This window comes from Crocodylus siamensis, chromosome 1, assembly GCF_052110815.1.
Source record: "Crocodylus siamensis isolate JL-2025a chromosome 1, ASM5211081v1, whole genome shotgun sequence".
Classification (NCBI taxonomy): Eukaryota; Metazoa; Chordata; order Crocodylia; family Crocodylidae; genus Crocodylus; species Crocodylus siamensis.
The window spans coordinates 188,624,920-188,652,766 of record NC_143395.1 but is presented as its reverse complement, the minus strand read 5'-3'; the positions used below and the strand labels follow the sequence as shown (position 1 = coordinate 188,652,766).

Below are 27,847 nucleotides of genomic sequence, written 5' to 3'. Positions count from 1 at the left end.
AAATAGCTCGCAATTCCATAGGAAGCCAGAAAGAGAATGTTACCTTACATTTTTTAATGAAATTTCTGAAAAAATTGTGACAGTAATGGGCAGTATTCCTGACTGTAGTTAAAGCATATTTAAAATAGAGTGGTATATTATATTTAATTATATGTTTTAGAAGTAACTATATTTCTGTATTCAGCAAACGTACAATTATCCATTTATGCTTGTGACTCTGAATTGGCTAAGGCTTTACTTACTTTCAATGGTTTCCTGTTAGCCTTGTTCATTTTTTATTCTTCCTCATGACTGGAATTATTAACACATTTTCTGTTGCAGTGCAGCTTCTAAATTTACCTTTTTTCCCCCATCCCCAAATGCTTATTATCACCCATTATCATTTTCCTCAGATAAATAGACTAATTTTGGTACCAGAAGCTAAACCTACCCTTGGTTTTGCAGTGCTTGATGAATTCTTGAAGCCACTTTATGAGTTTTATTAACTTCTAGGCCTCAAAATTGTTTTTAAGACAGCAGCTTTAGTCTCATGCATATGATCAATTTGTGTATAAAATAAATTCTGATTTCACTGTTGTTGAATGGATATATCCAGACAGCTGATATTGCCCATTACTACGCACATTTTTGTTTATTGAGTGTTGTTGTGGTTTACAGATTTAATAGTCCCAACATCGTATGTAGTTCTGTGAATTTTTGCAGCCGCTTTTTAATCTCATCAATCTGCCAGGTTTAACATTTTATTAATACCAAAGTGAAAAATGGCCTGTGCTTATACTTACAAGGATCTCGAATGCAAAGTCCTGATTGTTCAACACAGCAAGAAAATTCACTTTCACAGTCAACAAGTCATCTTACTCAGTAGAACACAAAAGTTAAATGGTCTGTAACTTCAATATTAGCAAGGAAAATACAGTACAAATTACTAAAAAATACTAAAATATAGAATTGTGGTCAGGTATCCCCACTACATTAATCGCAGCAGTAACCTGAAATTTGAAACTTTTAATAAAAAGTTCTTAAATATAAATTATATGGCAAATGTACAGTACATTGCTTTGTCAGTCTTTTAATCCAGTGTTTTGCAGTAGAACAGCAACCTTTAAAGTCATTCATTTCTTGTTAGAAAAACAAACCAAAGTCCATCATTTCCTTCTGTATCATGAATGGGAATGATCTGAGTCTGGAATACCACTGTCTCTGTAGCTTCTGTTACTACTGCTTTCACTGTGGTTATTTTTATATAGATTCATTCCATTAGGTGGGAAAATGGTATGTATTACAAATTCCTCCTTGGACACTTGGTCATTATTTATTGGTATCATTTGAAAAGAAGTCTCCCTGATTTCTAGGATGGAGTTGTCCTTCTTAGTTCCAGCTTCAGCATAGTCATCTTTTCTCCTCCGTCCCTTGCTGTATGCACAGTTCCGTGAGAACAAGGATCCGTTTCTGTGAACATACCAGCACACTAAAGCAAGCAAGGCTATAGCTACTAGTGCCACTGCACCCCCTATGATGGCAGCCAAAGGTAAATTAGAGTTTTTGTAAGGTTCTTTCTCCTGCTCTCGGTTTAGGGTTGTTGTGGGATTGTACATTTTATGGGGTTCTGTCTGAGTCTCTATACAAACAGGGGTTTCATCGGAGAGATAGCGGTTACTGGTTTCCATGGGAACCATACATACACGGTATGGTGATTCTGGCTCGAGGGCTGTCAGTAAATAGTCATTCCTGTCTCCTGTTACTATTGTTTCAGTTATAGATCCAAAGGCAGGGCTGTGACCCATCTTCAGCCAACTCAGTCTCAAAGCAGTCATTGGTAGTGCAACTTTCCAAGAAATATGAATCGTTTCGGTGCTTACAGATTTCACATAAATTGTAATGATTTTGCGTACTGGACTTGCTGTGGTCCTGTAGTTTTTGTTCAAATTAGGAGTCTTTATGTCTGGTTGTTTGGTCACAGAAACTGGCCAGTGTCCTTGGGCGGGGTATAACGTGTTTGGTACTGCAGTAGTTATTTGGATGGTGCTGACAATACCCTCATCCTTACAATCAAATAGTTCTGCATTGAGGTCCTTGATAGCCATTCCGCGCACTTTCTCTGGTGCTTGACACATCAGTCCACGTACATTAACTTTTAAAGGCAATGACTGCAGCCAGTCACGTACCCATTTCATTTTGCACCCACAGTGCCAAGGGTTGTTACGAAGAAACAATTGAGTGATGTTGTCCAGGTCATCAAAGACACCCTGAGGTAAATTGCTGAGATTATTATTGGACATATCTAGTCTGTACAATTGCCTTAAATAAGAGAAAGCATTGGGTGGTACACGATTTATATGATTTTCTTGGAGATAAAGCTTTCTTAGGTTTGTGCCTGGCAAATTTACCGGTGCAGCTGTAAGGGAATTGCGGACCAATGACAGTTCTGTTAGATTGACTAGATTCATGAAGACCTTGTCTCCTAATCCATGATTGTTTAAAAGATTTCCGTCTAAAACAAGACGTTTTAGATTTGTAAGATCTTGAAGGGACAGCTCTGAAATTGTGGAAATGCGATTATCATCCAAGCGTAGCTCTTCTATCGTTTTAGGCAAACCCCAGGGAATGGTGCTAAGGTGATTTCGAGAAAGAAAAAGCAGTCGGAGATAGATATTATCCCGGAAAGCTCCATCTTCAATGCTCACAGCAGAAACTGAATTATCATCCAAATGCAATTCTTCCAGATATGGAATTTGTGAAAGTGAATCATAAGTAATAGTCCTTATATTATTTTCCTGCAAATGTAGTTCTTTAACATACTTAGGAAGGTTGGTAGGGAATTCATCTAAACTATTGTGATATAAGTATATTCTTTCTACCCTAAGCAAGTTTTTCAGTTCTGAAGGAATCCCCACATTATTTATTTGATTATTCTGAAGGTAGAGAGTGGTAGCATCCTCTGGAATTCCTGTAGGGATAGATGTCAAATCACGATCATTACAGTAAATGAACCCTGCATCACAGCGACACACTGAAGGGCATGGTTTAGCGCTGACAGAATGAGGCGCCATTTTAAGCAATAGCCCTATTTTAGTCCAAATTAGGAAGAAGTTCCAAGTTATACCAATCATGGTCAGGAATGATGAGATTTGCACGCAGTTTAGTCTTCTGGTCTTCAACAACCTAAAAAACAGAATAATAGTATCCAGATTATTGGTCAAGAAACTAAAATGAATTACACTTTTCAAACTGCAGAAGATATGACGTGTGTATTATTGTAAACCTGAGAATATTAGGTTAATAATTTAAGTTCTTTACAACAGGATTTCTACTTTGTATGGCTTGGAAGTTGTTTTGTATAATAACTTTAAATCATCTGAGGGTTATTTGCATATTATTTTCTTAAGCAAAAATGTACCTTTTAAAGCAATATTAAAGAGTTTACAATTAATTCCAATTTAAGATGTTTAGTATTGTTTGGGGAGGGAGGGGAGCTGACTGGTGGGTCCCAATACAAGTATAATAGTTCAGCAGATGACCTAGCATCTTCAGTAAAAGGCCACAACACAAACAAAAAGCAAGGACCAAAAAAGAGCCCCTTTTGCCTTAGACTGGTCAGCCCCATATTGTTGTAATCAAAGCGCAATGCAAATAAGTAATTTGTTATTCCTGTTGAGCTTGGGACTTTAAAAATATTTGGAATGGTCAAAAGTGAGAATAATCCAAGGAGCTGGTATGTAGCCTGGGAAAGATTTTCAGAGCTGCTAGAGCTATGCTCTTCCAGATGACTGGATGGAGTATTTCATTACATGCTTAATTTAATGTTTAAATATTTGTCATTCTTGAAAGTCTCCTTTCTGAGCATTATGCTAATAACAGACTATTTGTCAGGTTTACCCACATTTTCACATCTTGTTAATTTAAACTGCAGTGTAGAATATAAAAATAAACTCGTGACGTTGAAATTGGACCATGCATCAGTAGTGTTTGTTTGTACATTCAAATCACATAATTAGCATGTTTATAACTTCCAAGACAACATCATTCAATTATCATTGTAATTAGGGTACTGAAAATTTATAACATCACCTAGTTTTTATGAGATGTCAAGACCTTTTCTCTTGCAGGTTCATTTATTAATTGTGCATTGTTTTCTGCAGAATAACAGAAAAAAATAAATGAATATTGAGCCTACCTTATTTAAAGGTGTGAGTAAATTTTGTGCTTGAAGAAATCCAATAAACATAAATGTCTTTTTTCTCTGGAAAGTGACTTTTGAAGTTTTATGGTTTATTCCATATAGTTGTGTTTTTCTTGACTGTGTTTACTCAAGTGACTTTTCCTGGTAATGTATGTATGCTTCTTGTCTAGTTCCACTATGTTCAGTGAACAATCCAACCAAGGTTTATCATGGTACGTAAGCACACCAGGTTGTAGAGGGGAAAAGTTTCAGTTTCCTGGTTCTGTGCAGGAGTGAGACTTCTGCTTTTTTCTTCATATAAAGTCTATGCATGAGGAGCTTCTTTTGTTGGATTTAATGCCCTTAGCAGAAATTGTTCTCTTTGTAATTCTTAGGAACTCTTTTATGTGGGGTAGTAGTCTGGGATAGTAACTTTAGTTCCCCGTGATAGAAACTATTCATTATGCTGAGGCTTGAATGCTGATAGATTCTTCAGGAGGTTGAGAAAAGTTTTTATTTGCTGTCCCAAATTATCCAAGTATAAACTTTGTACAGTAGTTACATCCTGATAAAGCCATACCTCCTTGGAGATAACTGTTTCCAGCTTTTACTTAACACTTTTTTTTTCAAAATTTGTAATACAGAATTTTTTTCCTTGTGGTCCGTAATAACGAGTTATTTAAAGTAGAACTGATGAGCTTCAGATGATTTTCTTCTAAAGAAACAGAAGAACACTGTTTTCATCCTAGAGAAGTCCTCTTCTAAAACTTCTTTTGAACTGTTAAAATACCCTGTGAAAATAAACAGATTGTTATAACAATGGGCACTAGCCACAAAGAGAAGCTGTACACTTCATTTTCTTTTATATAAACAGTTACATTTTATTATATTCATAACACATACATTGCTCCCTTAATATGTCAATAATTCAGTAAAATGTGTAGAGCTGCTAACAATCAGACACTCTGCTGTCTAATTTTACATGTGTTGTGTCTTCAATTTAGCAATCTCATTTTGTCAGTCTCAGTGCAATAGTAATTAAAGTCAGTTTTAATCAACAAAGCATAGAAAAATTATTTTTGTAAAAAGAAATGCATGCCCCTTTGGATTAAAAATGAGAAGTCCAGTCTTAGTAGAGGCTATGCAGGCTTTTACTGTCTGCTTTCATACTTGCTTTAGTGTGATCTTCCACTTTGCTTTAAACATAAAATAACAAAAATAACTGTGTGGCAATTAATGAATTAAAAGTAGAAAGGATGGGCCTATATACGCTGTGTTAATGTTTCACCTTAATCACAGACACAGTACTCTGAAGTATGTGGATTACCTGGCCACCTGCCTTAATTCAGCCTTCAAGGATGAGGACATCTCTGTGTATTACATAAATTGTACTAAAATATGTAGTGTTATTTTATTGCATGAAGTAGTTACTCAGATCAGCACTTCATAGTCCTGGTGTGCTCCAGTTTCTGACATGGTAGGGTATCAGGTAATAAGACCCGTTATATCTAAAGGAAAACTGCTGGGTTGACTGTTTAGATTTCTTAAATACAAGCATAAAATTTGAGTTTGGAGTGTTTTATTTCAGGAATTTTTATTTTACAGGGTTATCCAGTGAGATTCATAGTGTATGTCCTGTAAATGCACATAGGTAACATTTCTATGAAATGGAAATTCTTGACCCTACAATTAAAAAAAGCCATAACAGCAGTTTGCTTTCCCCTTATCAGTTGCATATATTCCAATAAGCTAAGCATCTTCAGAATTCAACTGTTCTAAGAAAACAGGAGCCTGAAGAATGGCTCTGTTATCCCTGATGAGAAAATTGTTAATATTTACAATAGTTAAGCATAGTAAAAATGAAATTAATTTTGTCTTTTGCAATTTGGAAGTGAAATGCTATGGACCGGATTCTGCTTTGCTACAGCAGTGTAAAACAGGAGCATATTCAGGCAGCAGTTACATTGGTATTAAACTATTGTAAATTAGATATTGATCTGTAACAGAGGTATGGGAGACCCTAATTCTATGTAAAAAAAACCCCCTTTGGAGTAAGATAAATGTCTACTAAGGGAAATTTTAAATGCTGTGTTCCTCCTTCTAGTTGTTCTCTTTCTAACCTATTTCAGTACTTCATGTTAATGGAAGTAGTGACTTAAATTAACAAATATGGTTACTCTAAGAATGGAAATATTTTTACTTTTACCTTAAATAATGCACTGTGTGTTAAAGGAAGTTCTAATACCTGTTTACATCTTGGCATAATAGAATAGCCTATCATTTTTAGGACAGTTCTAACATATGCTACCCAATAAGCATGAACTGCAACATAGCAACAAGTCAGAAACAATCTGTGAAATTAAATCATACGTTGTTTAGTATCTATGACCTACATGGCTGCTGTGTATGTGGAAATATTAGGTGATGCTGCCTAGGATCTATTCCTAAACCTTGTGATATAATATACTTCATTGTCTAATTTGTATAAAACTGACATTCTTGCCAAACTCAAAATTACAACAAAGGTCTGAGAGTAGATATTTTCTTGAAACATAATGTGCGGGGAGGAATATACTTGTAAAAAAACCCCAAAAACCCCAAACCCAAGCTTTTAGAATATGAAGAAACTAACTTTTGCCAATCCATTGATAAAAATGAGAGAAAATAGTTTACTAGAAGTTTTCATAACGAACATGGTGCTAAAAAGTGAACTGAAAAAATATGTATTTGATTAGTTTCTAAGTATGTATTCTGAGAAACAAAAACAGTTACAAACAGGTGGAGACAGAGAAGATAAATGTATTTGTTTTACCTTTTCAAATTTTAAACTGTTGCCTCTTTGCTCCATTTGATATGCAACCTTTCATTTATTGCCGCTATTGTATTAGTGGCAATGGAGGATTAAACTGAAAGCACTAAAGCTCATTAAGTTCTTGGAATTTTTTTATCCCTTCTCTCAAAATTACATCAAAACAAGAGAAAGAAAAATAAAAGCAGGTCTCTCTGGAGAAGAAGACACTGTTTCAAAAATGTGGATTAAGCTTTGCCCCCCCCTCCCTTTCTTAAACTGAGAACAGTTTTCTTCAGGTTTTGATTGTGTTTGATATCTTGCACTTCCCTTTTATATCTCAGGCTATAGCTGAAAACAATGTTTTTGCATATCAAAGGCTGCAGTGATCTGTCTACAGAGAAGAAGGGAATCCTGCTGCCATGCTCAGACCTTCCTCCTCTTGAGCTGTCTCTACATATTCCCTGACATCAAGTCATTATAGCTGAGCCTGCAGGATAAAAAGAAAAATGACCCCCACTGGTACAGACACAGTGTCCAGGTTTCTACAGCATCGAGTTGGGAGGCTTCATGGACCCATGGTTTTGAAAGAGGTCATTAATTTTGAACAAAACAGAAAAAAACCTTAAGGAAAAGAGGGAAAGTTGAAGTAAAGTCTCAATTTATGCATTAAGAAATATATTAATCTCTAAATTTCTTCAGTTAAAAAAATAAGAGGTGAACCACTGTGAACAGAAAGTTTTAAGTACGTTTACTTAATATGTTCATGGTCTTTCCTAAAATAATAATCCTTATTAAAATATTTGGAAACACAATTTATTGCACATATGTTATACGGCTAATGATAACCTTACGTGTACTTATTCCAAAATTGAAGCTGTACTAGGGATGTAATTCTTGCACAGAAATGAGGACAGTCTTATTTTAAAATGTGTAAAATAAACTACCATATAAAGAAAAGATATATGGGATAAAACACGTGCATTATTTTACTCTAAGCAAAAAGTGTTAAACTATTTATAGTAACTTAGGAGGAGGCTGGAGCCTTTAGCCAAAAAAAAAAAAGTTAAACAGATCTTCCCCTTCCCTCCACCCCCCCCATCCTTTGATAAAAGCTGCACAAAGTCAAGAATTGTTTTTAGTTCTTTTTAAGCTTGGCTTCATTTAGACTGCATCAGTTTCTTAACTAGTCAATATAATCTGCTTTCTATAGCAGGAATCTGGGTACCTGTGAAAGCTGATGGTTTGTTTCCAGTTACTGTCTAAAACAATTATTGAAAATTATGTCAAGCATTATTTTTAGGCTGTAAATGTACAGTTAATTTAGCTTTAAGAATTTAAATTTCAATATTTCAAACCATTTGAGTTCTTTGTTAATATGTCACTTACTATATAATACTGTATTTTTAAATGAATATGTCAGTATCTGGAATGGATGGGCATCAAAAGAAATGGTGTCTTTAATGTGTTTTAGATTTGTAAAAAAAAAATTGAATAATTGCCCATTGTGTATGTGATCAGTTTAGAACCTTTGGTCAAGTTACTGGATTACAGAGGTCACAATTGCTTAAAAAGGTCTATTAAGTTTTTAAATGTGCACAAAGTATTCAGCTGTATTTAAAACATAGTATATGTATTGTTTTCTTAAATGTGTTTTTCAGGGTTAGTTGATAGTGACAGCAAAATGCTTTCTAAGCACCCTGTCTAGGAGCTGAAATTACCACGATCATCATATTTCAGGAAGGTGCCCCATTCTTTTGTTTGACGCTAAGCAAGCAGAGGGACCTCTAAGTATCCTCCTGAGGGCCAAGGAATTTAAAATGGCTGTGGAGTATGTAGACTTAGTTTAAATTATTTCTCCTCTCATGCTGAATAAGAATTTCTTTTTGCTTATGCAAACTTTAATAGAAATATGCAATTTTTCCCCCCTCCTGAAGAACTTAAAAGCAGAACAATTCACTTTACTTGTTTCTGTATGTAAATCAAGTTGTTTTTAACGCTGACTTTAAGTGGATGCTGAGTAAAAGTGTGAAATTTTTGCATGCAGTGAAAGAGAAGCACAATTATTGTTCATTGAAGTGGATGTAAAATGATATTCCATTGTACAATTAATATTTTCTGAAAGGTTTTATGGCCAGTATTTTTGTTAGTTTTAATATGTCAAAATGAAACGAAGTTTCTGTAATCAGAAGTGAAAATTTGCTGCTGTTAGTCCAGAGTATTGTAGAAGTTCTGCTTATATGAAATGCATTCTGCTTCTGCTTTTCCTGTAGGAATGTTGCAGTTTGAATGTAAATTGTAAAACAGAAAAGATAGCACTTGAATAGTGTGGGGTTGGTTTTTCTGGGGGGATTAAGGGGAGGGAGGGGGTGTTGTATTCTTTGGGTTTAGCCAAGTATGGCCTTTAGGTTTTCTTTTCAAAGTTGCAGCTAAGGTAATTTACTTGCATAGAAAGTTAAAGAATAGAGAACAAATGCTGTCATTGTCTCAAAGTAAATTTTTTCGCTGTTAAATTTAAGTGGAATTGTACCTGGTAGGGGCTTTAATAAATTCCTGGCACTGAAGCTGAGGTAGAGCAAGAGGTTAAGCACACACAAAATACCGTTCATTTGGTAGACAATGCTTCAATGTTTTTTCTTTCCCACTTAGAATAGTTGCCGATGGTCTTTTTAATAGGTTCCCTGATAGTGGCTATCTGATGTTTAAATTGTTTTTCATAACATACATGTTACTTGTAAAATAATCCAAGTGAATTATGTCTTCATAGTTCTTAGTGAGAGAGAACAATTTGTGATGTATACAATTTGTGATATACATCTTCCTTACTAAAGGCTTTGTACAATGCCAGCCTTTGGTGATTGTTTTTTCAGTCACCTATTAAAATACTTGCAAATGATTGCTATGTTAATGTTTCCCATCTACATGTGCATCTTCTAGTGTTGACTATTGGCTAAATAAAACTTTATAGAAATATTAGCATAAATGTCTCTTTTTGGAAGGTGTAAAAAGATGGCCACCTACCAATTAAAGTCATTTACAGTAAATTTAATGGGAAAAAAAAGAAAAATGTAAACCTTTCCTTGTTCAGTTTCTGTTTTCTTAGATCAATTAAAAACTTTTCATTTTAAATGTGATAAAAACATGAAGAACAAGAAATGCATCTTTCTTATTCCTGCAGTAAAAAGCACACATTTTCTTCCTGAAGGTGAACACTTGCTGTAAGTTTACTACTGAGTTTTTGCCCACTGGGGGGTGGTACACACTACAAAAAGTCTGCTTTTAGAAGCCAGAAGTCAGATGTTTTTTGCTGCTGTCCAGTTTTCTCTGCTTTAATTACAACAAAGTCTCCTGTTGAGAAAAACAGTGGAGGTCTCCAAGGGAAAAAAAAATCACTCTTTGAAAGAGTTTACTGAATCTTACTTGCCATGTTGACTTCATTAACTATGGTATTTATCTGGTCATTTTCAGTATGAATGTGATTAAAACAAAATGTCTGAATTTAGGGGGGAAAATAGACACATTTAAAATTCTAAAAATGAATAATGGCTTCTGTAAATTAATAGGGATATCTAGGGAAGGAACAGGCCAGAGGACATAGGGAAAATACATGGTTTGTAAGTAAAATGAACTCGAACTCTTGGTAATAGAATTAATGCAGTGATGACATAGAATCAATTCTCTACATTTTAAGTGAACAAGTAGGGTTTTTGTAATTCAGGGCCACCTATTATGTGAAATACTTAAATCTGGTACCTTTGAAAATGAAAGTTTAATATTAAAGTATGTTTCAAAGTTTTTTGGAAGAAATTAAATGAACCTTAGGTTTCTGTATGGTGGGTGGGAGGGATCAAACAAATACTTAAATTTGACCTAGTAAGTCAGATTTACAACAGGTTAGGACTTGTGACCTATATTGACAAGAAAAATATGGATCATTAGTGTCTCTGACAGTAGACAATTTTCTTTTTGTATACTTGAATTGATGATTGCATTTTGCATCTGCGTGCAAAGAAATGTTCATTAAGACTCTATATCCTGAGGCAGTAGATGGTGAATGTAATTGGAATTTCTGTTTGTTTGGGAGGTAAAAGAAACAGAACTCATAATAATTAGTAGTTTATTAATCACATTTCAATCATATTTTTTCACAGACTCTAAGTTAACCCCAATGGATATGTGGTAGGCAATGAACATCCATAGTTATATATTTCCAAGAAGTATGTAGGCAAGAGCCTTTGCATTTAGAAGTTGGTCTGACACGATTTCTAGGTAAAAGCAGCTTTAATTGCATTATGATTCTGCATTTCACTAATGCTGATGAGTAGAAAATGTTCAATTGTACAGTTGAACTGACCAGAATTGATTTGAAGGGAAGTAATTTTTATGTTCAAACTGAATTATGGCCTAACAATACCCTTCATTAATTAGTTAATTGCATGCATTCATTGTCACTCTAATACATTGCAACACTTCTTGCAACTTTGACGAGATGTGTCAGAGATGTGCTCAATCAGTGCATCTGACAGTCACAGAGATTAAAAGTTTAAGTTAATCAAAATACAATACCTGAAATAGAAATAGCATCCTCTTCCACAGCAGTGTTTGCTTTTTTGCCAGTGATTTATTGACTTAAGCCTTAGAGTAATGATAGCCATATCAGAAATAATATATTTTGATGGTATAATCTCATGTGAATGTTAAAGTGGAGAACAGTGTTTGCAGATAGTGCTTTTGTAGTAAGGTTATGCTCAGTGTAAGCCTTAAGCCTTACAGACTATTCAGTTACAGCTCTCATCAGACTGAAGGAAGGGTATAAAGAAACGAGACTAGTACTTTTTATATACGTGAACTAGGATTTTTTTAGGAAATAATCTAAAAAGGCCTGTATAAATAAATTAATCATTAGGTTTTTAAAATTCATTTGTAAACATATAAACTAAGTATATACATTTTATATCTTTGCTAAAAGAAATGATAACATTAGCAACTTAGTTAACAGGGAATCAGCATAGAAAAATGTTTATTAAAATTGGGCATCCATAGATAGTATCACATGAAAAACAGTATCAGGTCATTTTTTAAATGTTTTTAAATAATTTCAGTCACTGAGAAAAATTAGGTTAGGCCTGTTGCATTCTTTCTTAATATATGTGCAACCATTTTGTTCCACAAAGAATCCATTGGAAATTTTGTGTCTATGTGCCACATTTTGTAGAACCTGTTCAGTGGAAAATATTCCTTCCCTTTTTGTGTGCGAGTAAGATACAGTCACAAAAATAAGTTTTCAAATGAGAAGACAATCACTACAGAGCATAACACTAGCAGGATTTTTTTTTAATTACTGAATGTAGCAGTTGAAATGATTGCATACTTGATGCACTTCCCTAGAGCTTAGCTTTCTTAGTTTGTCTCACTAGATTTGTTGAATTATTATGCAGGTCACATACTACATTTGTCCAAGCAATGAATTTTGGCATTATACTAGGAAAGGAATATTTTTAAGCTTTATTCTTTCTAGTCTAAGTTGAATTATGCAGTTAAAACTCACATCTGTTTTCCTCATTACAGACTTGTGGGATAGTAATTCAGGCTTTAAAATCTAGGTGTAGCTGTTTGTTTATCCTTTACAAAAGATTGTAAGTATACCGAAGTAGATCGAGCTGTGAACAAGATATTTGTTCTTCATGTACAAAATGCTCATGTGCTGAAGGAGTATTGATTTCCTTTCACAACTGCAAAAACAGCTATTAAGGGATAATACCACACATGCAGTACTAGCCATGCTTGGAAAATGTGAAGCTTTAATTTTAGTGAGACAATTTATAATGTGGTCTTTTCCTTGTGATTAGAGCAAAGGAATAGTCTTCAGGTTCCTGATTTATATACAAATGTTTGCAAAGGCTGAGACTGGCATACAGATTGAAACGATTTGTTTTTAAATTTGACCTATGCTTTTTATAAAAACTTCTTATTTGTACAGCACAGCCGGACTGCCTGGCAGTTTTGCTTTTATCTTATTGCTCATCTCTGATTGCTAAATTTATTGTCTTTCAACACTTGAAAAATCTTTGTGGGGCAGTAAAAGATAAAAGTTTCTTGGAAATTAGAAGAAATCAGTTAAAACACTTACCTACAAGATGAGAAAAAGAAATCCTATTTACAATGCAGGAACAGCCGTAATTCCACTAATGGTCATGCGAAGTAATAAAAGCCCTTAGTTCAGGTCCAATAAACAAAAAGCAATAGCAGCTATGGTATGAGCTCGTAACGTGTCAGTTCACTTCCTAGACTGAGAAGGAGTGAGAGAGGGAAAGCATTCTAGTTGCATGCACGCAGCCCACCTCAAAGTCTGAAGTTAAAGCTTCACCTAACAGTGGTTGAATAAAGAGGTGATGTCATAAATGGGCAGGTCTTATCTTGGCTCTTGTTTAGTGAGGTAAGTGAATAAGCAGAGGGACCGGGAGTGTGCATTATCAACACTAGAGGGAGTAGAAGAAGGCAAATGCAGCACAGTATGCCAGAACTGAAATGTAAGGCTGTGTTGTTAGTACCTATCAGATTGGTTACAAACATAACGCTTTTAAGATTTATTGAAGTTGAGTGTCTTTTAAAAATATATCTGCAAAATATGATTCATAGTGCAATGGTACAGAGAGGCTGAGCAAATCTTTTAATTTGGGAGAACCACCTTTTTCAAAGAATGTGGGAAATGATGTTATGGCTGCTCACTGGAAAGTGATGTTAAATTTGAAAATGCAATGCAATTGTGTAATGAAAGATAACCACAGTGAATCATCTTTGAGTCTAAATGAGTAAGAAATTATTGCTATAGCTTTTTAAATAATGAAGTTCACATGAGATTTAGCTTCTCAGAAATGTTCTAATCAAGTTTTATGTTACAAATAAAAAGTTTTGAATAATCCTTATTTATAATCTCTGATTCACTCTGCAACTGCAAAAAAATATTGAGTGAATCTAAGCAACCAAGTTCTGGTATGATACTGTCAGGAATAGTTCTGGAATAAAATTCTTTATAAATGCTTGTGTGTGCATTAATTTCGTGCAAACAAATGCTTTCCTTGATTAAATAAGGTATGACTCTCCTTGTGAGACTGTCACCTATGTTGAAACAAGCATGATTGCATTCTTTTCCTTCAAAAACAGTGGTCATGCTGCAATTCGTTTGATGAGAGTAAACAACTGAAGGAAACTTGGAAAGGTTTTGTTGACATAGGAATCAAGGGAGATAGTTAATCTATGGTTTGGATGATGTTTCCTAACGCGTTAGTATTTTGAAGTCTGTTTTAAATTAATCGCGGTGTATAGTTATCCTCTAAAACACTTCCTTTGAGATACTTACTCTATTCTTAAGAAAGTTGGAGTAGTATAAATAATGAATTCATTGTACATACTCATATATCTATCTATCTATCTATCTATCTATCTATCTATCTATATATATATCTTGTAAGACAGTTCAGAAATGTATTTACATGACAATTTATAGTGCAATAGTTCCCTTTTTGCTGGTAGCTTATTAACTTGGGTTTGATTTAACATAGCTGACACTTCTCATTGTCTGTTGAAATTTCCTCAAAATATTTGTTTTCTTGAGGAAACTCAATTGCTGCTTTCGCAAGTATTTGGTAATATTCTCTTCATTAACTTCATTTAGTTTATCTTGTCTGTATACTTGTTTGATACAGCAGTGTGACCCTCTGTGTTCATCAACAAGACTTGGTGCTATAGAAGTGGAAGACAAGCTCCAGATAAGGACAGTGTTGACCTCAATTGTTCAATGATTGCACTTTTTGTTGCTTGCAGAAGCAAGGCTAAGCTCCATTAAGTTCACAAGAGAGCTATATTTATTTTTACCTATAAGACCTATGGAAATCACCAGGAACTCAAGGCCCTAGATCTTTGTTTTCTAATTATTTAGTTTTTATCTTATCTTTTTGCCCATCTATTTTGTGAAGTATTTTTTAAATTTTCAAAACTCACTGTAAACACAATTTAAATTACTCATTTAAATATGTTTTTGTTCAGTAAATTTACTGTATTTTTTATAATGTTTAAATATGCAATGTATTCAGTATGGAAAGATGCCCAAATAGGAAGGTTCCTAACAAAATTGTCAAGGAGATTCCCAGCCCCCACCCCCAATCTCCTGACTTCCAGTCTTCCTCTGAAAAGAGTAACATTTATTTTGGTTTTTTTTTCAATATAAAACACTCTGTAACCTTATGATAAAAACCTGGTGAAAGGAGAGTTATGCAAAGATTATTTAAAAAAAATCTAGATACTTGGTCATTTTTTCTCTAGGTTGATTTATTAGTTCATAGTCAGCAAATTGTCCACTAAAGTAACAGGTAAAAAATGTATAATAACTTAAGCAGTGATAAATTATCTCCTTGTAATGTGCTGAATGCCTTGGGCTTTCGCTGCATATGCTGAGTGTGTTAGCTATTTGTGACCTCCTATGCTCATCAGTAATATAAAATGTCATTTTGTACGAATTACATATGCACTTGTGTTTATAAGTGCCTGTGTTTGTTTGGTTTATTCATATATTTTATTCCTGTAAAATAAAGCTATGCTATACAGTTTTATTTAACTGAGAGTTCATTAAGATTATAAAAGCATCTTTAAACATGTTGTTGTCCTAGCGTCTCTCAAGTCCAGCCAACTTTTCTCAGTCAACAAGTTGTAATGTGTGCTACAACACAGTAGTGCTATACTTTAACATACAACTCTAGGATGCTCATAAAACAGATATAGAATGCACATTCAGCTATCCTTTAGTCTGTAAAGGCTGGTCAGATGCTTAATGCACCAGTTAGAAACTGTAGCAAATCTTCCTGAACAATTCCAAAGGGTATTTGAGAAATAATTAGATTTTACCAGGTCACAGCTGCCTTAGAATACTAAAAGGTTTTTAAAATGCTATCAAAACCTAATTTTATGTTGCTTTCTTTTTATGTAGAGTCCTTAAACATGCTATTTAAGAGTATAGGTAGCACTTCAAACACTTTCCACAACAAACCACTGTAGTTCCAAGATGTCTTTTGAAATGCAAGAAGTCATGGCCTTATTCTGGACCTCTGTTATTAATGGTAATGCTTCTCACATGAGGAACAGATATAAAATGTAAAAGTGTATGAAATTTTAGAAATGTAATTAGTCAGAATAATTGAGTTTCTTTGTAAGTTTAAAAAATAGCAAGACAATAGGGAAAATAGTCTCTTTGCCTGTGTTTTTATGTAGGAATCATTAATACTTGTTACATGGACAACAGAAATTAAACTTTGTGGCAAAACTGTAGGGGAAATATTTTTGGAAGGTGTATGACAGTAGAGTTAAAACCTAATGGACCAGGAAGATTTCAGAAGCAGCAAGTCAGAAATTTGGAATGCTTTTATAACTGTAACACATTATTAGTACGTTTGCATAGTATAGGATACATGCATCATGTGGGTGTGCTATCAGGTCAAAGTGATAACAGCACTGTATATTTTTTCCTAGTACCCTGCTGTTTTTGATGGTGACTGGTTTCAGAAATTACCATTAACTAAAGCTTGACCTAAATATTTCTTGCAGTGATTTTTTCAAGGATTTTGAATCTCCTATGTCCTATCATAATTCATGTTCTAGACACAAGCATCTATACACAATATAGTTAGGATTCGTTAGGTAACCAAAGACATCAACTCAGAGTTGTTAAGTAAATCTGAGATATTTCATCCACAGTAAAGATGATGTAGACCCATTCTCAAGAATGTAAGAGAAAATTGAATCTTATTTTGGCCCTCCTCTGTGGTATTCCCTTAATGTCAGGTACTACTGTTTAGAAATTCAGTGAGCAGATGTGAAGTGGGTGTTAGCACTGTTTAACTTATTGAGAGAGATTGCTAATGAACACATAAACTTGAAAGTCACACTATAACAGTTTCCATAGTAGGCTGCTCCAGTAGCATTACTAGGGTTGGGGTGGGAAACTGGGGTAGGATCCCAAGTTTAACATTTTTTTTGGAGGAGGTTGGGGGAGGGTGCAATAGCAGCTGCCATAGCTGGCATCAAGCCATGCTGCTGATACCAGCACTGTGTCAGTCCCAGGGTGCAGAGTTGACCTGCTGTATCTCTGGATTGCCTCTAGTTTAAAAGAGGGGAATTTTTGATTTGTTTCAAGCATTGGTGGATCCCAGATTTTGTAAAGGGGGATGCAGGAGTAGTAACCAGCGCTGCAGGGATAACTGCATCCCTGCTCCCAGTTCCCTGACCCTTGTCCCGCAAACACTGGATTGCGCAGACCATACCATGGGAACAATATCTCTGGATTTTTTTATGTCCCTGAATCAGGTACAAATCTTTCCCCAAGGCTCTTGACATCCTGTTCCTTCCCTTCCATGCTCAGCAGCAACTTCGTTCCCCTCCCATTCCTTCTGATTTGCCTCTTCCCCTGCCTGCTGCTGCCTTTTCCAGCTGCCTCAGGGGTGGGGAGCAGCTCATGCCCTTTTTGAGTCAAGCTGTTTGGGGAGCTGGGTTGAGGACAATTGCTTCAGCAGCAGTGGTAGATGGGATCCCCCTCCCTGAGCCTGCCTCTGAGTTGGTGGGGAACACCTGGAGGAATCACAAAGCCCACCCACTGCTGCTGTTGTTGTCCTAGGCTGAGCTTGGCTCCCTACACAGCCTGGCTGGAGTCGGGGAGGTGCAGCTCTGGAGCGTCTCCTGCTCTTGGTGCAGCCGGAGACAGTGGGGACAGCAGCAGTCGTGGGTAGAAGATGGGAGGACAGGGAAATAGGAGGGGAGAGGAAGTGTCACTGAGCACGGAGGGGAAGAGAGGGGATAATTCTTACCTGATTTGGGAACTTAAAATTCCCTAGCTACTGGTTTTGCAGTATGGTCTGAAAGGGGCAGTGTGACTGTCTAACTGCATCCCCCTTGGATCCTTCCCTGGTAACAACACTGAAGGAAAAGGAGAGAAGAAACAATTTCATTGTAAACTTTTATCATTTGAAGTATGTCATAATGATAATAAGTCATGCAGAAAGTGATTTACAACAAGTGTTTATTGCAGTTTGTAAGTCTTTTGTACATGCAACCATATTAAAATAAATTTTTTTCAATTTTGATTGGAAAAAAAGTCTTTATACAGAAAGTAAATTGTCAAGTTTGACTTTTAGTTACAATTTCATATACACAGGATGTGTCTACACGTGAAATTGAGGTGCACAAATAAACTCTTGGTACTGCAGCATGTTGAGCTGGATTGGAGTGGTTCCAGCTAGCAGGCAGCCTTGGGGGTCAGCCTGCCAGCCCAGGGCTGCTCCCCCTGGCCCAGTGTGCTGTGAAGGGCTGGCTGGGGGATAAGACTGCTCCAGTATGGGACTAGCTGGCAAACAGCCCCGCATTGAAGAACCCTCATGCCCCAGCTAGCCCCATCAGTGTCTACACATGTATTGCCACACGGTAAAGAACTGCACTGCAAGGATATTACTTGTATTTACAAGTACTGTCTTGCAGTGGAGTTAATTAGTTTTCTGCAGCCTAATAGGGCTGCACGTGTAGATGTTTAGACTTTACTGTAGAGCTAATTAGTCAGCTCCCCAATAAACATCTCATGCAGATGTGCCTACAGACTAGTACTACTGAAGTCAGTGAGGTAACTTCTCATATAAGCCAGTATAACCAAAACAAGAATTGGACTATGTGAAAGATAATCACAGCAGAAAAGTTAAAGTATCAGTAAAGAGAACTCGAACTCTTGCACTTTCCTGACAAAAGAGCCTCTCTGATTATAATTTTGTTGAGTTGAAATACTCCTTTGTGTTTGCTGAGCCAGAGGATATAATACCACACCTATCTTTCCTACCTTCATCCTTAGTTTCATTAAAAGCCCTGGGGAAAGACTTGATCAGTTTGGAGGTACCCCTGATGTAATCCTGCCCTTCCATTCTTCCCTAAGGCCAGGCAGAAAATAAACAGTGATTGCGTATCAGATCATATCCTATTGACAAAGAAACAAGCTACAGATGGACTAAATCAAAGCACAAAACCAACAACTAAAATATAAATAATAGGGGTTGCCAGGGCTTATGTCACCTTTATTTTCATTGAAAAGACAATGAATAAAACAAGATAAGAGAAAACAATTGAATGGCTTGCTTTACCTAGTATTTGCATTACAGAGTAATTCAATAGTCCCATAATTTCTTCAGTCCTGAGCTTTGTATTAAAGAGACTGAAGATATATTTTAATATCTTCTGAATTGTTTGTTTATTAAATAAGCATATTACTGTCTTGGACAGCATACCAAATGAGAGCAAATTTAGATAAGAGTCTATTCCCCAAGTAAGTCTCAGTAATACACATAAATTTAATTTGATCTCAAAGCATTAAGTCACAACTCTATTAAATTAATTTAGCTGTGACACCAAACAGATACCTGACAGAACCTCCATTCCTTGATGGAAGAGTTGGAGTCCAAAGACTCCACTGTGTGAACCATCTCGTTGTGTCTTTTTTTCTTAGCAGACTGAACATTCCTAAAATAAGTAGTACCAATAGCTACTTCCTTCTAGGAAGAGGAAGAGGAACATTAATTTGCACTGAAATCCCCATTTTTCTTTAAGAGCTTATTCCATATTGTATAGTTTTATAAAGATGTATATGATTTCATAAGTATGCAGTAATATGAAAATTTAAAGAAAGGCCAGATTGAACAAAGGCTATCCAAGAAAGTTCATTCATGTTTTCTAGAGCACTCATGGCATCCTTGACTTAGAAGGCAGTTTCAGTGATCTAAGGTATGTTGATCTGAAGAGCTCCACTTTCTCCAAGGCTTTTCGGATAATCAAAGCGTTTCCAAACAATCTTGAGGGCTTCTGTGCACAAAGTTGACAAACAAAATGGTACACTATGCTATAAATATGGAACAAATAAAAGTGTGATAAAAGTACTTTTTATGCTGCTGTAACTGTATCGGCATGGCTTTTACTGGTAGAGGAAATGTGAAAAATCCTGTCTTAACTGATGTTGATGCACTGGCAAATGTTTCTAGTGTGGACCTGGCCTTAGACCGCTTTTCTTTGGAACCCTAAATGAAGCTTAGAGGGCAGCTGCTGAAAACTATCCACTGTGAATAAAAGGGTATGGTAGTCAATGGAAACTTGTTGCTTACTAAGATGAGAATTGGAATGGACTTTCTACCTCCTGTTAGTGGCCCCTATTTCCCTCTTGATGTTTGTGTGTGCAGAGTCTTTGCTAATCCTACAATTGGCAGGATATGAACACCCTATTCACCCACCTCAAAGTAATTTTTAGACTCTAGCCAGACAGCTGTCTGGTGGGAAATTTACATTTCCTGTCAGTCTCATTGGGTACAGCAGGTGTATATGTAATTGAAGAGTAAAATCTGTGCTCTCCTCTGCATGACTGGGGATTTAAGCAGCCTCATGAGAGTTTTTGAGCTTGGGTGCTGAAAGCTGAATGCCCAAGTTTGAAAATGTTGGCCGTAATGTTCATCTAGACAAGAATGAATTTTCTAAGACCTCTACGTAGAAGCTGATTTTATTTTAGATAGAGGGAAAATATGCAGTGTTAGTTACTTGAAAATGTGCAAATAAAAATGCAATTGTTGTAAAATGTGGTTTACTTGGTATCAGTATAATTTCAGTTTACAAATTAAGAGCCAGTTCTCAAGTGAAGTCTTAATTTAGAATCAGTTTGATCCACATAAAGGTATTTTTTTCACAATTCAATTACAAATATTGGTCTGTTTCTAGCAGTATTCCCATTTAAGATAGAAACTCATGCTCAACATACTGCAAATAGCTGACATAATAGTCATATGCCTCCAAATAGGTGCCAAGTTCTGTGAAGCTTTCTATGTTACTTTATATAACATATTTAATTAATTGATTTTTATGTTACCATAACCTTCAGCTTTAAGTAATGACTTGACTTTAGTGATGCTAAAGGTACTAAATAATAACTTGACAGCTGTCATAACTTTATATTCAGAACGACAGCAGGCCAGGAGTTACACAGACCTCCTTGGTGGATTTCCCTTAGAGATAATCAAGGTAGTCAGGAAACTGAAACTTGGGGTTTCACAAGAAAATGGGATTTGGGGGTTATTGAAGCATTCTCTATTTTTCCTTTCCCCTTCTTTATTTCCCTTCCCTCAACTTCCATTGAAAACTACTAATTGCTGCTGCTACTACTACTGTTGACTCTCAGTGAAAAAGCCTGAGGCTGAATCAGTTCAGTTTTTGCAGGTTAGTTTAAACTGCATAGATTGAACCAATGAGCAAGTGAACAGACATTCACTTTTGATTCTGGAAATACAGCCACATCACTACAGTGGCCAACGCCAGAAGTCAGGGGGTGCTAAAGCAGGCCTCCCTGTTTGGCTGGAGTAGACAGCTTGGGCCAAGGCTAGCCCACCCACCTTGTGAGGGACGGTTTGCAGGGGAGATGCAAAGCATCTTTGGATGCTGGGGGACTGTGAATTAACTGGAATCTGGATGGGTTCTGGGACAGAAGTTCAATAAACCTATTTAACCTAAATCAGTTAAGTCTGATACTACATTCATCCAGGTTTATCTTAAATTGGTTTTGGCCAGTTTAAATGCAGTTTATATGCACTGAACTTCTGGGCTAGGGACTGACATTCAAAAAGCCTGAACCTGCATTGATTCAATCTTTGCAGGTTAGTTTAACCTGGCTAGGTTAAATCAGTTTTGTAACCAGACAGACATCTCAGAAATGCTGAGGGGGGTGTGGCCAGGCCCTGGCACCATGCTGTGATTAGGGAGCGGTTCTCCCCACCTTGATAACAGAGCATTATGTCAACTCTGTTATCAGCATTTAACACCCCATCAGAAAACAAAGCCTCGCTCATTACAAGCCCTTCTTAAACAGCTTTTTTTGTTCCAAAGGATGGAATGCAGGGACATTACCATCTGAGCTGTTGATTACCTCCAAAAAACCCTAAGCAGACACTGTCCTATCTGTATTACACAGCATTGGCTAGCATACCACATGCTGGCTAGAGTCCATGCTGTAGCAGAGAGGAGGAAGGGATCTCTGCTTAAGCACCAAGTGGTGAAGGGGGAAGGGGAGCATGGGGAAGCCAGCAGACCCTGCTGTGTCTGCAAGTTTCTACTGGAGCTGCGGCCAGGGAGCAGAGGGGAGGGGCCAGCCCTGCTGTGGAGCAGAGAGCCTCACCCAGCCAGAGAGGATGCTGGGGCTGTCTGGTATATCTTAAACCAGCAAAGGGTCTGGGACAGACATTGCATAAACCAGTTTGAGTCAAATCAGTTGAGTCTGGTACTACATTCAACCAGGTTTATCTCAAGATGGTTTCAGCCATTTTCAAACTGGTTTATGTGCACCGAACTTCTGTTTTGTTACAGGTTTAAAATAATTTCTGATCACTTAAACCAGTTTATGTGTAATGTCTGTCCCTAGCCTTGTTGTATTAGAGATTTGAACTGGTTTCCAGTTACTTATACTAGTTTTTGTATAATTTCAATCGCTAGTCTGAGTTTTGGGAGGTGCCAGAGTAACCTCTAGAAATCTTCAAGGGTCATTTCAGTTTCTGTGCAGGTCAGTTATAAGCATTACATTCAGGCTGACCTACAATCAAATGTGGCAATATGATGCATGGCAGCTCTGTAAAATATCCAGGAAGTATCTGTGATGATGGTCTCAGAAGAGAAAGCAATCGTTTCTTTCTTAAAGAACAGACTCTTTCTGGTAATGTCCAACCAATTCAGGAAGAGAGCTAGGTTATGTGAGGGCAAATAGGAGATTCCAGGTTATGTGGGAGAGATTTTGAGGTACCAAGGCAGCATGTCTGTAAGATAGAGCCATATACCCAAGCTAGCTAGGCACCTTGTTCTTTATGAGGGAGGCTGTTGTATCAGGGATTCTTGTTGTTCCACAAACAAACTGCCTAAAATTAAAAAGAAAATCCTTGAAGTTGCATAAGCAAAAATAATACATTGCAACTTTGTAAAGATTTGTCTGCATATAACTCTATGATTTTTTTAATTTTCTTTTAGAAGCAAATGTTACTTGTCAGTATCAAAGATGGAGTTTTGGACAACGCAGCCTATTCATTTTATCTCATATGGCATTTCGGTGTTCTTAGTTTAATTTATTTTGTTGTTTCCTAGACAGTCTGCCTTTTAGATTATACAATGCTGTAATAATTTTAAAATGCAACCAGGAATACTGATTCAGATTTATTAGTGTATGTCATTTATATGCCGTTCTTCTCGAGAAAGGCTTGGGACGCTTTACAGTAAGAGAACTTGAATGGGCAACTAGTATACTGAAATAAGACAATAGCTTTGTATTGTAATTTAGTTTTGTGAACTGTTGTTGATTAAGAGAGAACACTTCGGGCCATTTGACCAAATGGTGACTCATTTAGACAACTCATTATTAAAAACACAAAAATATACCAGAAATGGACAGTTTACAGACATAAATTCCCATGACATGCACCTTGATACATCTTTTGACAGATCAAAAATGTTGCTCAGTAGTGTAGTGATGTGGTTTAGTATTGCTAATTTTACTTGAGGAAACCTTTGAAGTAGAGCATTTTATCTGCCAGATGACATGTAACATGGCTATTGGGATGTAAGGTTTGAAGCACTTTCAGCTGTTAGAAGATTTTAAAAATAGAAACTTGGCATTTTTAGGTGCTGGCACAGTCGCCATCTGAAATGTGACTGAGAACATCAGAATTGGTATAGCATAGATAAATAGCCAACTAAGCATGAGAGCATCTAAAAATAATTTCCACAGGGAATAAAAACACCTTCCTCTTGTCAGTATTGGCTCTTTTACTGTTTGGGTGGTTAAAAAAAAGCCCTACTTTATTCATTACTGTAAATGGTAGATGTAGAGAAAACGTTTAGTGCAACTGCAAATTCTTCCAGGTATACAAGTCTTGCTTGTTGTAGATAATTCAAGTGGGATCCTTTCACATCTACCCTGAACCAATTTACTAGCGTCTATATACACAAAGGAATATAAGTGCATAGGACTGGAAGAGACCTCTTGGGTCTTCAAGTCCAGTTCAGCTTCTTGCAGACAGGCCTGTTAGAGGTGGCACCCTATGAACTGTTTTAATGGCTCTACATGTGTGCCTTTCAGGAACACAGGCAAGTAAACTTTAAGCCTCAGGAGGCTTTTTTTCACTGTTCACAGCTTTAGCGTGAAACTGTTTTGCTTTGTGTGAAGAAAAAACTCTATGTGGGATATATCACCTGGAAAAGCAGAAGTTACAACTCTGAATGACAGGCACTGACAGCATGTGCCACAGACCCCTGCTGGCTTGAAGACTTATATTTATTTTTTTTCCCCCCCTTTGGCCATACCATGATCCCCAACAAGCAGCTGTGAAAGCAAGTGCCTACTACTTAGCTAAATTCTTGCACTGGTACCATTGTCAGTTTGCATCAGGAGTATCTTCAACAGGTGAAGAATATTCTACGCTAGTGGGGGCCAACCTTTTTGGCAAGCATGCCACAAGTTGGCCCCGTAGCCTCTCCAAGCACCACTACAATCCCCTTCTCTTGCCCAATCCGCTGCTCTGTGTTCTGCTCCCTTCCCTGTGCTCCCTGCCCAGTCTGATGTTCCATTTTCTGCTCCCTTCCCTATCTGTCACTGTGCTGCCTATCGCTTCCCTTGCAGACCCAGACACAGGCATGGGCAAACCACCCAGGTCCCAGACAGAAAGGGTGCCTGAAAATGAAAAAAAAAAAATTACAGTTGCAAAAAAAGTCTTATTATTGCACATATATGGGACTGGCAATGTTATCAGTTGAACTATATAAAGACATCGATACCACAGATGTGATCAAGTCTTTTGCAACAAAAAATAATTATTTCTGGCAAAAGGGGGCCTGATACTAAAAGCTTGCCTGGGGCCGCCCAGAGTCTACGTATGGCACTGTTCCCTCGTCTCCTACTTCCTACATGCAGAGGCTGGCTTGTGGAACACATGCCACAGGTTGGCCACCCCTGTTAGTATACACATTCCTTATGTGGGATGATCACATTTGGTATGATTTACTGAGGCTACCATTTAACTACAAAACAGTGTTCATGCTGTAGGCTTGAAATGGTTGTTTCAAAATAATAAAAGAGTGTTACTGGTTTTGTGCATTGTTTGGAAAACCCAAATAATTTGCAGTTTAGCCTGGCCCCTCTGCTTAAAGTATGTGAATGCTAAAGACAGGAATATCTTTTATTGAACTAGGTACAGAGTTGGGAATGATGTAAAGCAAGCTTTTGGGTATAACATGCGCTTCCTCAGGTGTCTCAGCCTATATAGTTAGTTCAGTAAAAGATATTACTTAACAACAATTTTCTCACTTTCCCTGGACCATTTAATTAAAGCTACTGCTACTGCAGAAATAAGTGACTTTAGAACCCAGTTACACCTTTTTCTATTAAGCATGTGTCCCACTGGTTTCTATTTGTGTCTCTGTTAACCTGCTCAGGTATGTACAACTGTCTGTAGAGAATAAAACCCTGCAACTTCTGACTAAAGAAGTTTAGCTCAGAGGGTTATGGGAGTCAGCTGTGTTTTGGGTACTGAGATTTAGTTACTGAAGTTGTTTTTAATTTGCATTTTTCCTCTTCTTTTTTTTTGGAGGTCCATTATCAGAAATCATGGATTTAGTAGAGAAATAAAGTGATACAGTAATACAGTAATATATGTTAGTGGCTCTCAGCAGAAGAGGTACACGGATGGCGGTAGTGTTGGGGAGGGACAAGACTGGGAAAAGAGTGAACGTGATATTTTCTGGAAGGATAATGAAAAGATTTTTATGGCTACAAGAATTAATTTTATAATAGAGAAGTGTATATGCTCCTTCTCAGATGCCCTACCCACATATATATACTTACAAGGTATATATTTTTTCCCTGTATTCCAAATGTGTCTGGGCTCTTGTCACCACATGCAAAGAATTCGCATTCTGATAGAGGCTAAGATAGCAGAATTTTAACTCTAACCATAGCAGTTATAGAGATCCGATAAGTAACTGAAAACAAAATCTTTTACAGAAATTCTAACATAGTTTTAGCTACAGCCTTCGCTGCTGCTCCTACCATAATGTAGTATGATTAAGCATTGCATTTAAATGAACTTTAAAAGGAAGATGCTTAGTTTCATTGCAGCAGCACAGACGATTGGCAACTAAAAACATTTCATACCAGATTTTTCTTTCTCTTTTTAGAGAAAAAAAAAAAAGATGTACATAGAGTCTTTGTATCTCAGGCAGAGGAAGTGTATCACAATAGGCTGTTGAAGGGAAGTAATTCCCATAATCAGTTTTCTGTACTGCTTATTACCAACTGGTCAGAACTGGGTTTTAATTAAATTTTAAGGGATAAAGGACAATGGTGTGTGCTAAGGCTGGAGAGTCCGCTTAAACTTTGAATTTCCTGGCTTTCATCCATTTTTGTCACTACCTCAGTGCTACTTAAATGTAGGATTTTTAGACATTCCTTTTCATGGAAACTTATAACTTTTTATTATTATTATTTTAAAGGAGTTGGTTAAATAATTCCTTTTGAAGGATTAGCAAGTAAATGTTTGTTATCTTTCAGACTGTAAGGATATTGCTTGCATCTGGTTATTTTCCATTCAGCAGACCTTCTTAATTATACTTTGTTTATTTATAGTAATCAGGTATTTGCCATTCCTAATTTTCCAATATTTTAAATTAACCTTTTGGCCGATTAATTTTGAAAGGTTACAGAACTAAGAGCCAATATATTTTTAATAACTAAGTAATTTATAGCTATAAAGTTTTGCTGAAGATTCCTTCTTCAGACATTTTAAAGACATAAGGAAACAAAGACCCATTATAATGTCTAGTTTGACCACCAGTATAACAGGCCAAACAACCTGGCCCAGTAATTTTTTGCTTGAAGACCATAACTCCTGTGGGAATTGGACTTTATCTTTTGGAGATAGATACAGTGTTGATCTAAATGCAAAATGTTGGAGAATCTGTCATATCCCTAGGTAAGTTGCTCCAATAGTTACCTTCCAAATTACCTTCATTATTAAAAATCTTTCCTTAACCCTCTTTTGGAAGAACTACATTGATTCAGTCCCTTAAATCTCCCATGAATAAAGAACATTTTCTAGGCCCTAATTCTCCTGGTAGTTCTTTTCTCAAGGTTTGCAGTTTTTCAGCATTCAGTTTGCAACGTGGGCATAGCACTGTATTAATTCTTGCATTAATGCCATGTAAAGAGATTATTTTAATGCTTTACTGATTGCATCTCATATAAGTCCTCCCCTAATTTTATTTATTTCTGGCTGTCAAATGTTGCTACATCATGCAATATTAAAATAATAGTAGCTGTATCTATGAGACATTAGAATTTGTGTGTATATGCTTCAGTTATTCACAGGGTTACCTTAGAAGCTCTCCATGTCCCCTAGAACATTTATTTGTAAGCCTCACTTTTACTTCTCTTGTGCAAGAGTTGACATTTGCATAGAAAATATAATACTGGGGAAAAGAAATACTAGTTTTGGAGTTATTGTAGAATAGTACTTTTATGGAATGATATAATTAGGTTAAAATCCTACCCTTTAAAAAAAATCACTAAATATGTAGTGTATGGAGAACTTCTGGTACCTAGTAACAGTTTGGGTCCTGAATATCTTGGGATTGTATCTTGAATAGTAGAAAACTTTGAAACTTGTAAGACATGTGACTGATGGCTATTGCTTTGGTATGATTTATTTTAGTCCAGAGCTAGTCCATGATGGCTGAATTAAAAACCTTTTAAAAATGGAGGCTTTTGACAGTTATGCTGACACATCTGTAAATTGCATATTGCTTGCTTCACT

The 27,847-nt window shown here is 36.4% G+C and overlaps 2 protein-coding genes across 3 annotated transcripts in view; one reads left to right on the top strand and one right to left on the bottom strand.

Moving 5' to 3' along the window:
• Positions 1-27,847, top strand: part of MACROD2 (mono-ADP ribosylhydrolase 2) — a 1,497,602-nt gene that overhangs the window by 205,271 nt on the left and 1,264,484 nt on the right. The window lies entirely within an intron of this gene.
• On the bottom strand, positions 728-13,302 carry FLRT3 (fibronectin leucine rich transmembrane protein 3). Of its 2 annotated transcripts, none has more exons than XM_090051170.1 (3): positions 13,078-13,302; positions 4,175-4,950; positions 728-3,162 (listed from the first exon to the last, which is right to left on the bottom strand). In XM_090051170.1, the coding sequence occupies exon 3, from the start codon at positions 3,108-3,110 to the stop codon at positions 1,161-1,163; it is 1,950 nt and encodes a 649-aa protein (XP_089907296.1). In that variant the 5' UTR covers positions 3,111-3,162; positions 4,175-4,950; positions 13,078-13,302; the 3' UTR covers positions 728-1,160. The 2 variants fall into 2 exon arrangements, with proteins under 2 accessions (XP_089907296.1, XP_089907302.1); XM_090051176.1 differs by having other exon boundaries at positions 13,082-13,302.

Excerpts from the sequence above, each read along its gene's own strand:
- FLRT3 (XM_090051170.1), bottom strand. The coding sequence starts at position 3,110 with ATGATTGGTATAACTTGGAACTTCTTCCTAATTTGGACTAAAATAGGG.